The sequence below is a fragment of the Perca fluviatilis genome, chromosome 19 (assembly GCF_010015445.1).
Source record: "Perca fluviatilis chromosome 19, GENO_Pfluv_1.0, whole genome shotgun sequence".
In the NCBI taxonomy this organism is placed as follows: Eukaryota; Metazoa; Chordata; class Actinopteri; order Perciformes; family Percidae; genus Perca; species Perca fluviatilis.
The window spans coordinates 29,833,385-29,847,270 of record NC_053130.1 but is presented as its reverse complement, the minus strand read 5'-3'; the positions used below and the strand labels follow the sequence as shown (position 1 = coordinate 29,847,270).

At 38.9% G+C, this 13,886-nt stretch overlaps 1 protein-coding gene across 6 annotated transcripts in view; it reads left to right on the top strand.

Moving 5' to 3' along the window:
- piezo1 (piezo-type mechanosensitive ion channel component 1) overlaps positions 1 to 13,886 on the top strand; it is a 207,760-nt gene that overhangs the window by 106,545 nt on the left and 87,329 nt on the right. For 2 of the 6 annotated variants that reach the window (XM_039783693.1, XM_039783697.1), the window contains 10 exons: positions 1,875 to 1,970; positions 2,191 to 2,263; positions 2,428 to 2,534; positions 2,683 to 2,762; positions 3,008 to 3,188; positions 5,189 to 5,294; positions 6,559 to 6,740; positions 10,781 to 10,929; positions 11,813 to 11,971; positions 13,428 to 13,582. In XM_039783693.1, coding sequence (XP_039639627.1) covers positions 1,875 to 1,970; positions 2,191 to 2,263; positions 2,428 to 2,534; positions 2,683 to 2,762; positions 3,008 to 3,188; positions 5,189 to 5,294; positions 6,559 to 6,740; positions 10,781 to 10,929; positions 11,813 to 11,971; positions 13,428 to 13,582 — 1,288 coding nt within the window. Of the gene's footprint in view, positions 1 to 1,871; positions 1,971 to 2,190; positions 2,264 to 2,427; positions 2,535 to 2,682; positions 2,763 to 3,007; positions 3,189 to 5,188; positions 5,295 to 6,558; positions 6,741 to 10,780; positions 10,930 to 11,812; positions 11,972 to 13,427; positions 13,583 to 13,886 lie in introns of all 6 variants that reach the window. The other 4 variants (XM_039783696.1, XM_039783691.1, XM_039783692.1 and 1 more) reach the window with 3 other exon arrangements.

Here is a 13,886-nt window from a genome sequence, read left to right as displayed (position 1 = left end):
TGCTATTGTACGGTTATATCCTTCAATTTATTGAGCAGATGGATACTGGAAGATATATTTTGAGAGAGAGGGAGAACCAGAGGGAGAAAGAGAGGGAGAGAGACACAGAGAGAGAGAGAAACAGGAGTTTGGCAGGGTAGCTTGATTGAGGTCAGTAAGTGGTCTGCAGCAATGGTTCTCAAAGTCCATAATTAACAAATGTTTCATAGACTTTCTGTAATAAACATCTAAAAGCAAAAATCCTATCAGATGGGTCCCCATGGACAAAATCGAATCAAATGGGGGTCGTTGGTCTAGTTTCTGTCAGTTAGGGGTCCTTGATGTCAAAAAGTTTGAGAACCAGTGGTCTACAGGGCTAAGAAAGTGTGGGGTGTTTTGTTTTCTTCTAATTATTAATTAATTATAATATTTATTATATATGCTATATTCTGACCAACTTAAGTTTCTGCATTCATTTTCTGTAATAAATTAAACAATTATGTAGATGTTGTAGGCTAAGCTATACATGAACATACATATATATATATACATATGAGTCTCTCCAGGAATTTGTGATGTCGCGATCGCAACAATTCACGTGAATTCAACCAATCACCGGGGTTTTTATTTTTAAAGAAGTATACAAAAACAAATCACAACTTCATTGCAACAAAAATACCAAAGACATCGCAACTTTTATTCTCTACCATGCAATAACAGTAATTAATGTAATTAAATAGTCTTATTTTGACCTGCAACTTATCTAATAGAGAGAGGAATTAGGTGGTATTACTTTACCACACATTTACATGAGCAGATGGATAGCATTTAAGTCATAGCCTACAGAATAACTCAGCAGGAGCACAGTCTGGCCTAAGTACGTTCCCCCCATGCAGCTTTGCTATATCTAAAAGCTAACATTAGAATAACGTAAGTAAGATTTTGCAAGGGAAAGTTTTGCAAAGCCTGGGGGCTAAGCCGCCCCTGTCTTTCAATCCTAGTGACGTCCCTGGGTAACTCTTTCTGGGTCTTTTTTTCTTAATTTTTTTCTTTTTGGTAACATAACTTATATATGATAATGGTCCTTAAGCGGGCTAAACATGATCCATGGTAAAAAAAAATTTGACCTTGTTGCCACTAACCTTTCAAGGTGCAACCAAAGCCGGAAGCAACGTATACTGTGACACTATGGTGCATGTGACTACTAGTGCCGTGTTGCTTGACAGTGTAGTGTAGCGCTGTCTCTTCCTCTTCTTTTATTTTATTTTTGTCCGTAGGTCTGTGTGCTTCCCCTTCCTCTTGTTTTAGCAGCTGAAAGTGTATACCTGATGGGTTTTGGTTTGGTGTGGACTGTTTTCTTTCTGCTCTGCACCCAACCTCACGGTTTTATTGAGGATCATGTATAGGCGGCTTACTGTAATATTGAAAAAATACAAACGATACTTTCTTCCTTCACATCGACACAATTGCTGAATCCCTGTAGATCTACAGAGAATATAAGGTTTTTCAAATTATTGAAAATATTTCTGGTATTATTATTATTTTATTTTTTTTATTGTTTTTACACCTTTTGACATCTTGGATACTCCCTGAACTACAGTAAGCTACTGGTGGGCAGATACAGTGAGCTGTCAATCCAAATGCAGTTTTCTGCTGAGGCCACTGTTGCTATTTTGGCTTACAATGATGCAGAGCAGTGCAGGAGCTAGGATGCACAAGTGCATTTAAAATGAAAAATGAAGAAGTGCATTTAATAGCTGCGGTGACAGTAGAACAATCCATGACTTTGCAACCAATCAAAACTTTTGCATTATGATTGACGCATTTTTGTCTTTTAAAAAAAATGTCAGTTTGGGTATGTGTTTCTTCTCAGATGCTGTATTTTTTTTCAGCAGGTTAAGGAGCAGCAGCAAGACCAAACAGAAGAGGAGGAGATGGTGGAGTTAAGGCCATGGAATAAACAGAAAGATAACTATGAAGATGACACACAGGTAAATATTAATTTCTCTGTTTAGTTTAGTAAATAAATTTTTTCGAACCTACAGTGAAAAGTATGAATACATTGCATCATATTCATCATATCAAGAGGTGTATCTTGTGGAATGAAATGATACAGTACGATCAAGTCCCATTCTTAGATAAAAATTTATTCACATATCCACAATGTACAGTTGTGTATCTTTTCTGTGTATGCGTGCTTTTCTGTTTCAGCTCATGCTCATGTCTATGGGCACAGAAAGCAGTAGGGGGGGAACTATGGCTGGAGAAAGTCAGCCTGATCTGGGTATGAAATGCTCCATATTTTTCAGACATCACATATGTAACTAAAACACTGTTTGTCATTACAATATTAAAACAGTGGACAATCTGTTCAGGAGAAATTCCTAAGTTGGTTTGTTGTTATTCTATGTCATGTTCTGCTTACTGAGATGATTGTTGTTTGGCCAGGTGTAAGTGGCGCCCCCAGTGGCCCCCAACAGAGTGAAAGCCCCTTTTTCCTGCTGGGAAAGATGGTCATGCAGCAGAGCTATGTCTGTGCTCTCATAGCCATGATGGTAACTATTAGAAGAAACCATGTTTTTATACATTTATAAAATGACATAGGACCAATGCAGTATAGTGTATACTGTGAACCTATACAGAAAAAAACAGCATCACAAGATGGATTTACACCTTTTTATGTGCTGTTTCCATGTTACTCAGGTTTGGAGCATCATGTACCACAGCTGGCTGACCTTTGTGCTGCTGCTGTGGGCGTGTCTCATCTGGATCCTGCGTGCCAGGTACCTATAACATTGACAGAACTAATCAGAACCGATAAACAACCTGATTACCTTTACATGTTTTGATTCCTACAGATATAGCTTATGTTGGGTCAGTGTTTGGTCTGCTTAAACTAAACAAATCTTAAGGTTTAAAGTGATTTCAACATAGGTATGTAAAACACATGCTAAATTATGACTGAAGCCACACTAAGGTGTTGTTTCAGGGTTTAGACCTGATTTCAGTAGACGGTCTCTTTTTGCAGACGGCATGCTGCCACACTGTGCTCTCCATTCATCCTGCTTTATGGCCTGGCTCTGTGCTGTCTGCAGTACGTCTGGGCCATGGAGCTTCAGCCTGAACTGCCCACCACTGTGGGCACCATGAGCCTCAGACAACTGGGCCTGGACAGAGCCCAGTACCCCTGTCTAAGACTGGGAGCCAAGGTAAGATAAGAGAATACATACTTGGGTGACTTGATGATGATTAAGTTAAAGTTGAGACCTATTATGACATTCAGGGCCTAATTTACTAACACTAGCGCAGTTTGCGCTGCGTCTGTTTATGCGAGTTCGGTAATAGCGCAGGCTATGCTTCCACATTTTGCGTAGTATTTATCAACCCTGACACCCATCAGGCAATCAGCGTCTTTCTCTGCCCAATATACGTAAATTGCGCTGTAGCAAAGCGGTACTTGTGCTATGATATGGCTGAGTGCAGACTGCGATATTCCCACTGCTGATGCTAGGACTGTTTGAAATGATCCTGATGCCAATATTTGTAATGTAGCGAGGAGTTTAACAACTGCTGGAATGGGATGTGAACGCTGAGTGGGAGATTCAATTTCATCTTTGATTTCTTCCAGTAACTCTAATATTGCATGGCTGCTTGATCTGTAACGCTAAATGATGTTGTGTTCACTGAAAAAAAATATTTTCAGCCTCGCCTATGTCTTCGTCTTGCTCAAATTACTGTTGCCATTTCACCAGCGGCATAATGGGAAACTCGATTGCGACTGGTTTAGACCTGCTTTTAAGAGGCGGAGAATTTCCCCCGCAGAATAGAGGCGTGCTCTTACTGACAGTCTTTGTAAATACCACGGAATATATAATTAGGTACACTTTGCGCTTATCCTCCCACCTTTTTGGTTGGAACTCCCACTTTCCCACCGACTCTCCCACGAACGCATATTGAAAGCGCAACTTGTCTCTTCTTGCTCATGTGGCAGACAATCTGCGATTTTACCCAAGTGCGCCCTGTTTGTAAATAGCCCGCATCGGTTACGTCCGTCTTTGCGACCAATTAGCGACCAAACGGCTTGATAAATCTAGCCCTCAGTATGATTTTCATCACTGACTCCTGGCTCTAGAAAGAGTAAATATAGTAGGGCTCATCTCTCCATTCTCAAAGCACTATGAGGCATGAGCTCAAATAATGGACGTACCATCTGTGACCCATTGGTTTGTGGACTGCCGTTGAAGAGTTTTTGTTATTTTGCAACCAGATGTGACGATTATTGACGAGATGGTGGAGCTGGGGAGGATGATGCGGCCAGGCCAGTGTTATTTATGGTTGCAATGGCTCTGCGCCAAGCTAAACACTATAGGGGGAAAGTTGCTGATTAACTCTTCTGAAGCGAGTCATCCAGTGGAGATTTACTGGCTAGTAAACACATTCCTCCAGGTACTGCTGCCATTCATCTGTACGGCAGTACATGGAAAATCTGCAAACTTTCCCTTAAGTTACCAGCTAATGCTAACCTGAGTTAGCAAAACGTGAAAAATTTTTTTTTTTTTTTTTAAAATAAATGGGACCATAATTTACAAAATGAACATCATGCTGTATTGAAGAAGACCTGAACGTAGCGATTGAGACAATAAACGCATTATGAAAATGTTTACTGAGGGTGTCAATTGACAAATCAAGTAAGAAGTAGGGTTATTTTCCCAGACATCTATAGATACCAACTTATTTTTGCAACCTGCTGGAAATTAGAGAGAATGCAGATTTAAGGCACTTCCACATTGGCTTCACTTTTCAGACCCGGAAGCTTCGTACATTATTTTTTACTGTCTATGATTAGTACAGCATGTGTCTTGTTGACAAAATATGAGTTCAACTCCTGGCTGTGTCAGATCACATGTTCCTTTCACACAGCACCAGCGCTGGAGCTGATAAACTCTCCTTCCTGACATTTGCCTGTTTAACCAATGTTTTCTTTCACTTGCTGGGAGAATGCAGTACCCAAAGTATGCTCTCCATTCTCTATTCCAAGTTTAGCAACAGTAAACACTTATGCGCTCTATTCCTTAACATGTACAAAACTTAATTTACTTTATTTAAATCAACTCAGCGGTGGCTGGGCTCTTTTTTCAGAAACCCAGTGTCCTGTTCTCAATGTTTTTCTGTGTTTTTCCATCCCTCTGTTATATCTGTCTCTCTCCAGCTCCTGTTTACGTTAACCTTCTGGCTGTTAGTACGTCAGTCAGTGAAAGAAAACTTCAGCAGGAAAAGGAAAATGGCCACGCCACTACAGGAGGTCACTACCAGAGGTCAGATATCTTTTACACACAGACACGCCCGCACACGCCCACACACACACACACACACACACACACACACACACACACACACACACACACACACACACACACACACACACACACACACACACACACACACACACACACACACAGTCACTTATTCACACTGACATTACAAACATAGAATGTTCCATTATGATAAAACACACATGAACAGCATTTATACACAATTTTGGATGCTTATACAAAAAACACATCTCTTCTGAAATAATTCTAATAATTCTAAATTTGGCAAAATTTGACACTGTTGCGGAAGTTTCTACATTTAATTAACTAAATTACATGTAGCTCGATTCTATTGAGATTTTTTAAAATTTCTACCAGAAGTAAAACGGAAATCATTTAAAATGTTTCAAAATATCATCTATATTTAAGTATTTAAGTAAAAGTTAAATTCAAAATAAATAAAATCTCATCAATGTTACGGTAAGTCCTTCAGTAGTTCATAGTTTGCTTTGGGTTGAACGTCAGCCTCCTCAAGACCATAGGATTAGTCTCCAATTGCCAGACCTATTACCTATTACTATTACTACTCCACAGTGCTGAGAGTAAGGCTAGAGTAAGGTCTGGCTATACCACAGACACATTCTAGGATAGGAGAAAAAACGCTCTGGGTTGTTTAGATTTCTTTAAACCAATCACAATCGTCTCGGCTAAGCTCTGGACGCAGCGACGGTATCTCTGCAAAATTGTCACAGAAAGGAACTTCTTTTGGTGGAACATTTGCACCACACAAACAAAAACACCACATACAATATTAAATGAAGTTACTGTAACTGTTCACACAAAGCAGACCTGCCTTATTGCACGATCCAAATTTTCTTCAAAACGTGCCATTTTAGCTTGTAGCTTTTTGTTGTTTCCCGGAGCAAAGGCATTTTGAGAATGGCATCACACAGAGAAGCGCAGTGACATCACTCACTGGATGTCAGGCAATTATCCTGGAAATGTACTTCAGTTGATCCAGACTACCATAGGATTACCCATTTTTACAACTCTGTAGCCTTTTTTCTAGAGCCCCCGTCAGATTAAATTGCCACAGACTTTGTGATGAAATGTAGTTCCAGTCTGCAGAGTGTGACATGTTTGTCTATGCCGTTATAGTCCTTCTTAGACATTGTCTTCCTGATGACTTTGTTTACATTTTACCATCAACATCTAACCCCTCTTCCTCACCCCCCCTCCTCCCTATCTATCCTTTTATCCTTGTCAGAAGAGGGCACTGGTAATGAATCTGTGCTGAAGGTTCTAGGAGGCATGGTGATGAGCAGTTATGCCAAATACTGGATCTATGTGTGTGGAGGGATGTTCATCATGGTCTCCTTTGCTGGAAAACTCGTTGGATACAAAATCATCTACATGCTGCTGTTCCTGCTCTGCCTCTGTCTCTATCAGGTAGGAGCATGCCTGGTTCAGGTTCAGGTTAATTTAGATATATCATCAGATACCTTTTTAAACATACAGTAATTCTCTCTTCAGAATAATGTTTTTGGGGAACCTCAGTATTGTGCCACGTTTTTCGTCTTTGTGTTAGTTAGTTAGTTGGTTTGTAGTCTCGCATTGCCAGACCTACTGTATCTCCACAGCGCTGTGGAGTAAGTTCTGGCTCCACCACAGATACATTCTGGGATAGGAGAAAAAACACTCTGGGCTGTTTGCATTTCTTTAAACCAATTTAGAGCAGTTGTGAAATCCCACCATTTTACAGATATATGGAGGATGCACAACCCTACTAGCAAGGATTACACCTTCTTTTCCACACGTCACCTCACCCACTTCCGCATTGATTATATTTTGTGCTCCAGTGAGCTAAAGGCAATGTTCCACAAGATAACAATAGAACCAGCAATTCTGTCTAATCACATATAACCACATTCCATTGTGATATATGTTAGGAGAAAGATCTAGGAGATGGCAATTTCATAATTCCCTTTTCCCGAACACAGCTTTTGATGCAGAATTTAGAGCCAAACTGGCTGAGTTTATATCAATCAATACCGACTCAGTTTCTGACCCTGCATTTATCTGGCAGGCAACTAAAGGATTTATGAGATTTCACGTCTTCCTTTGCGGTCAACTTGAAGAGGAAAAGAGAGGCAATGATTGCGGAGTTGGAAGAATGCTGTAAATCTTTAGAACAGTCTATTAAGACTTGTTTTTCTAAATCTACACATACTCTTCTAGTCACAAGTCGAACAGAGCTGAATGATCTGCTAAGAAGGAGAGCTGAGTTCATAATGCACAGAGTGTGGAAAAATTATTATTTGAATGGCTGTAAACCAAGCAAATTGCTTGCTCTGAAATTAAAACAAAGCGAATCCAGAGATACTATCAACTGCATCCGCACAGACCGAGGTATCTCAACAAATCCTAAGGATATCAATGCTACTTTTCAGTCCTTTTATTCAAAGTTGTATGAGTCCCTCCTGCAACCCAGATCCGACACAGTGCCAGAAGTTCCTAAAAGAACTAAACCTGCCTCTTCTTGACCCAGAGGAGGCAGAAGAACTGGGTCAACCTATAACGTTAGAGGAACATAAATCAGCATTAAAAAAGGGAAACGCCAGGGTTAGATGGAATTCCATCAGAACTTCTTCTACAGTATTTTGACATATTAGGACCCACCATTTTACAAGCTTTAACCTCGGCCATAGAGAAGGGTACTTTCCACCAACGAACCAACACTGCGCAATTTTCCGTTATACCCCAAAAGGGTAAAAATCGTACGGATTGCTCAAATTTCAGGCCCATCAGCCTCATCGGGACTGATATTAAGCTTTATTCCAAAGTCTTGGCTCTCTGCCTAGAGCGCTTTATCGAGAAGCTAGTCCACCCCGACCAATCAGGTTTTATACCAAAGCGTCATGCTGCAGACAATGTACGCAGACTATTTCATGTAATAGAAGAAGCCAAAAACCTTCCAAAAACGGCAGCAGTTTTATCAGTGGACGTGGAAAAGGCTTTTGACCGCCTAGAGTGGAACTACTTGTGGCAAGTAATGGAGAGGCTTGGTTTGGGGGCCAAATTCATTGACATGGTGCATACTTTATATACGAATCCCACAGCCATAGTCTCAACCAACGGCTTGCATTCTCAGCCATTTCCCATCGAGCGGGGCTCACGACAGGGATGCCCGCTTTCCCCCATGCTGGAATCTCTCTTGAACCGTTAGCCCAAGCCATAAGACAAAATAAAATCTGTAATGTCCAGATTAAATCCAATAGCAGCTCAATATCATTATTTTCAGATGATATTTTGTTATACATCTCTGATCTTGAGGACTCTATTCCAAAAATTCTTAAAGCGTAACTCTTGCCAAAATGCAACCTAGGGTCTTTTTGTGAATGTACACAAGTCAAACTTTCGTTTAAAAGCATATTTAGGACGGAAGCGCCACTTTTAAGATTTACCGCATTTTCGTTTTTCGGTCAAATGGCCTTTTGCTAGGGGCACTTTTATGCTAGTCTCAAAATAGCTATTTTTAAGCTATTAGCTATTTTTGTGGATTTAATGTAATATTTATGCTAAACTGATGCAAGTATCCATAGGAGAACTCCCAATAGTAAAGAAATGGGAGCGAGAGCTGAGCCCTGAGGGGAACACAATTACTTGGGAGAAAGTTTGGGACATTTTCCACTGTTCCAAGAACCCAAATCACCAGTATTCAACCACTTCAACATATGTCATAGGACATATTGGACTCCTCAGAAAAGATACATCTCTAAAGTCATTCCCACTCCCTATTGTACGTTCTGCCAACCTGAACAAACTGGAACTTTCCTGCATATGATCTGGGAGTGTGAACAGGTGCATGAGTTATTGAATAAAACAACATCAATAATATCTGATGTGATAGGATGTCAAATTCCTACTGACCCGATTATTTTGTTACTTAATGACAACTCTAAATTACACCTGCTTGGGAGACAGAGGAAAATTTGGCTAGCTGGCTCAACTGCAACCCAGAAAATCATAGCTCAACGCTAGCTCCCCCCACACTCACTTTGTATAAAACAGTGGTTGGCATATTTTCTAGACATAGTTATGCTTGAGCTCTCTACAGCAAGGATTAACAAAGCCAGATCATCAACTATCAGCCTATGGGAAAGCGCAGCAGTACATATATCAGACTTAATGACCTCGACCCCACAAGAATTAGAGGAGAGTGATTAGGCAAGGTGTGGTTTCTGTTTATTCATTTGTTTTGTTTTCCTCAAGACCACAGAGGGTGGGGGTGGGAGAGGTTGTTTTTTTTGTTAAATTTGTGTTGATCTGTTCTGTGCACCATCTGCTATTACCTGTCACACGGTGTAGAATTTGTTTTGTATGTCTGAAGGTGCCAATAAAAAAAGTTGATCACAAAAATATGATTCAAATACCTTAATTAATGCATTAATTAAAGGTCCAGGGTGTAACATGTTTAGTTGTTCGTTATCAAAATCTGTGTTGCCAAACTTGTCCTTTTTCATGAATATTTACCTCCACCATCAATTCCAAGTATTCCTTTTGGCTTGAAATTTTACATTTGCATTCCCATGAACTGGGGTAGACGCCAACGTATTTCAAGATGGCACATGAATATGGAATTCATGTGCCATCTTGAAATATGTTGGCCGGTAAGGGACATACAGGACATACTGCTCCGCCATTCATGTTTTTGCTGTCACATGATAAACTCACAGGTGCTGCTCGGCAAGTTTGAAGAAGGAAACATGGAGGACCACATGTATTCAAAATCCAAATTTTAGGAACAGGAGTCTTCTTCTTCACCCAGAAAAAGAAAAAGGATATTGAAAAGAGACCGGCTTTTTGAAGCATGAAGGCTACTGTAGCTGTAATATGTACTTGTGCGTGGTGCGAGAGAGTTGATTGCGATATATGATGTCAACGCTAGATGGGAGAAATTCCTACACACTGGACCTTTATGGTATTATTCCTGCATAAGGTCATGCGTGAGATAATTTCAATCCTTGTACGTGTACTGACAGTTCATGAAGTACTACATGAGTGAATTCATGCTTTTTCATGCATGAAGTCATGCATGAATTCATGATAATTCATGTACCATTATTGTAAAGTGTTACCACATATTCTTTGTAAATCTTTACAAACATTCCCCTGAAAGAACCAAGCAGGCCTGCCTTGTTGCACAAACCAAATTTCCTTTAAAACTTGCCATTTTCAGCATGTAGCTTGCTAGTACAAAGTTTGTTGTTGTTTTCCATAAAGGGAGTTTGAGAAGCAGAAAGTGAGGACATCTTGTAAATGTACTTCCTTTGATCCAGACTACTTGGTTTGTGACCAAAAGTTGGAATGTGACAATTACACACCCAGGCGCCTTCCTCAAACTGTATTTATTTGCACATTCATATTTAAAAAAATAAATGTTATTTCCAAAAATCTCTTATATTGAGTGTCTTGTTCCTATTTCCCAGGTGTATTACTCTCTGTGGAGGCGTCTGTTGAAGCTCTTCTGGTGGCTTGTTGTGGCCTACACTATGCTGGTGCTGATCTCCATCTACACTTACCAGTTTGAAGACTTCCCTGGATACTGGAGAAACTTTACTGGTTTTACAGAAGAACAGTATGTTCTTTTACAAAAGACTGAGCCTGTCTTGTGTCTTCCTTTACCCTGCTGAAATGTCTCTGTGTCTCTTTAAGCTGGTTCTGCTGTCATTCTTTTGTAATTTTTATATTAAATAGATATTTATATAATATTTAAACAATACCCATGTCTAAAGGACTATTTTAACTGCTCATAGCACATACCCCAAACATCCTAAGCATAACTACAAAGCAAATGGAGGTAATTAGGCTTGTTGACCAAGGTTATTATAGTTATTTTTTATTTTTATTTTTGACTTTTGGATTTAATTTTAGTTAAGCTTTAGTTAGTTTCAGAGTGTGTTAGCTAGTTTTTGTTTAGTTTCAGTTTTTCAGAAAGGTTTAGTTTAATTTTTACATATTTAGATTTAGTTTTACAGTAGTCTTTGGTTTGTCAGGGCCAGGTATAATGTCTTAGATGTAGCTACATATACATACAGAATACTTTAGTGTCCGATGTAAAGCAATTACAGCACAGCGCCATCTCATGTCAAGTCCGTTCAGTTTCTGTGGTTCAATGTCACAAGAGTTAACAGAATTTCATGTTCTCCTTTTTCAGTAGTGGTAGCTATATTATAGCTAAAAAAACTCAAACTGAAATGATTTATGAGTTTTTTAACCTGGCAATATGGATTCAGTTTAGTTTTAGTTTTTCTTGAAGGTTTTAGTTTTAGTTCATTTTAGTTTACTATAATAACCCTGCTGTTGACCCAACAGTTTATATAGCAGGGCAAAAATAAACTGTGGAGTCCTTATTAACCCTGTGTTCCTTTCACTCTGTGAGCAATGTATACAGTTTCACCGTTATTCAGATTGTATGTGTGGTAACTAAACACCCCCCACCCCTCCCTGTTGTCTCTCAGGCTGGCAGCAATTGGTCTGGAGACGTTTGCTCTCTCTGAACTCTTCAGCAGTATTCTGATCCCTGGCTTCTTCCTGCTGGCCTGTATTCTGCAGCTGCACTACTTCCACAAGCCCTTCATGAGAATCACTGACCTGGAGCATGTTACCCCTAAACACAAGTAACCTACCTACACACTCCTAGCATTCACGTCCAATCAAAAACATGTTTCATATTGCTAGACAGTGTTGTTTAAAGCCACAGTGAAATTAAGGTTGGATTTGATTTATTTAGCAAATGTTAAGAGAACAACAGCAATGATACATTCAATTAAAAAAGGACATGCAAACAAAACAGAAAACTCTCAAGGGGCTTGGCATGTTGGGTCCCCTCCAATTATTCAACATTACATAATGTGAAGAGAAAAATTAAAAAAAAAACTTAAAAAAGGGACAGAAGAATGGGAGAATCAAACGAGGAGAGAAAATAAAGCGTGTAAAAAGAAAGAAAAAGAAAACTAATCATACAAAAATGAGAATCGAGGTATGAGTGTCTTCACTGTATCTTTTGGCATGTGACTTATCTCTGATTGAAACAGAATATCTGGGTGGGGTTTAGTTATGATTTGAATCACTTCTGCAGAGAAAATTTGGAGCATTATTAGTTAAGATTCAGAAGGAGGATAAAGGAGAAATGAAAAACCGCAATGTAAATACAGTTTTTTGTCAGCTAAAACATACACACCTCGTCCTAATGATATCACTCTGCTAACCACAAGGTTAAGTTAAGTTTTACATCATATGCAGGGTTAGCTAGTTACTCCAAATCACATTTGACTGGACAAATGTATGTATATGCCCCTGTACTCAAGAGAAGTCATCAGAACTATCATAATGTTTACAAGAAGAGAAAAGAGAGGGTTTTTTGTATAAAAACAAAAAATAAATAAAAGATAAATAAATAATTAACCTTTTTAATTGCTTTTCAATGTGTCAGAAGAAAGAAAACAGGGTCTAGAAACATGTTTAAAGCTGTAGGTTAGGTGAATGAAGCCTTAACTTGACGCGTTAATGATTCCCTTTGTCTTCCACATCAGAAATCCACAGGACCACTAATTAAAAGTGGAACTATTAACTTTTACACAAAAAAATATCATTTCAATATAACCAGACCTAATCTAAGCACCATGTGCAGAACATATTGAAATAAGTACTACATCACATTGATCTGTTCAGACTTCTGGGGAAATCATTGATAACTGTATTTTGCTTCTTTTTCCGTGGCTGTATTCACCCAATTATTCTGAAATAAATTTGGCAGACAGCGGTCATACTTTATATACTTGAAATTTTGGAAAATGTTTGGTTTTTTTGACTGATTTTCATAATAAAAATAAATCGGCAGTTAATTATTTATTAGTATTACTATTTATTATATTACTGTATTACAGTTAATAAAGAAAATGTGTCTTACTCAAGTCTAGGTAATGTAATGGAGTGGTCCAGTCTCATAACATAAATCCATTCTCCTTTAATGAGAAAGATGTCAGACTGGAATGTGGTGACCATATTTTAAGAATATCTAGGTTAAAATCTCTGCCCTTTGTGGTGGTGTTCCCTTCGTCATGTGCTACCTAGGAATTCTACATTTTTCCTTTTGCAACCACCAATGAGACAATGTGCCTCCAGGAAGAAGAACAGTGAGAGGACTGAGCCGATTGGCTCTAATGTGGGGCTGGACGTTGAAGAGGAAGACCTGGCGACTAACACCGATGAGGAATCTGAAGACGAAGGTGAAAAACAACAGTGGCAGTTTATATTAAAGACATATTTTTACAGCTAAAGTGTTGCTTATTGACACGCAAATTAGTAATTTTTATATTGTTCCCACACTGTAACAAATTTCCCCGTTAAATAACAGTAAAGAGCTGGCAGCTACATTTACCTGCTCTTTACTGTAATTTTACAGTGTTCCTACTGTAATTTATAACAACAGTTTATTACTGGAAAAACATTTACGGTACTGTGCTGTATAAATAAGCTTTACAGTAAAATACTGGCAGCTACATTTACCTGCTCTATACTGTAATTTTAAGG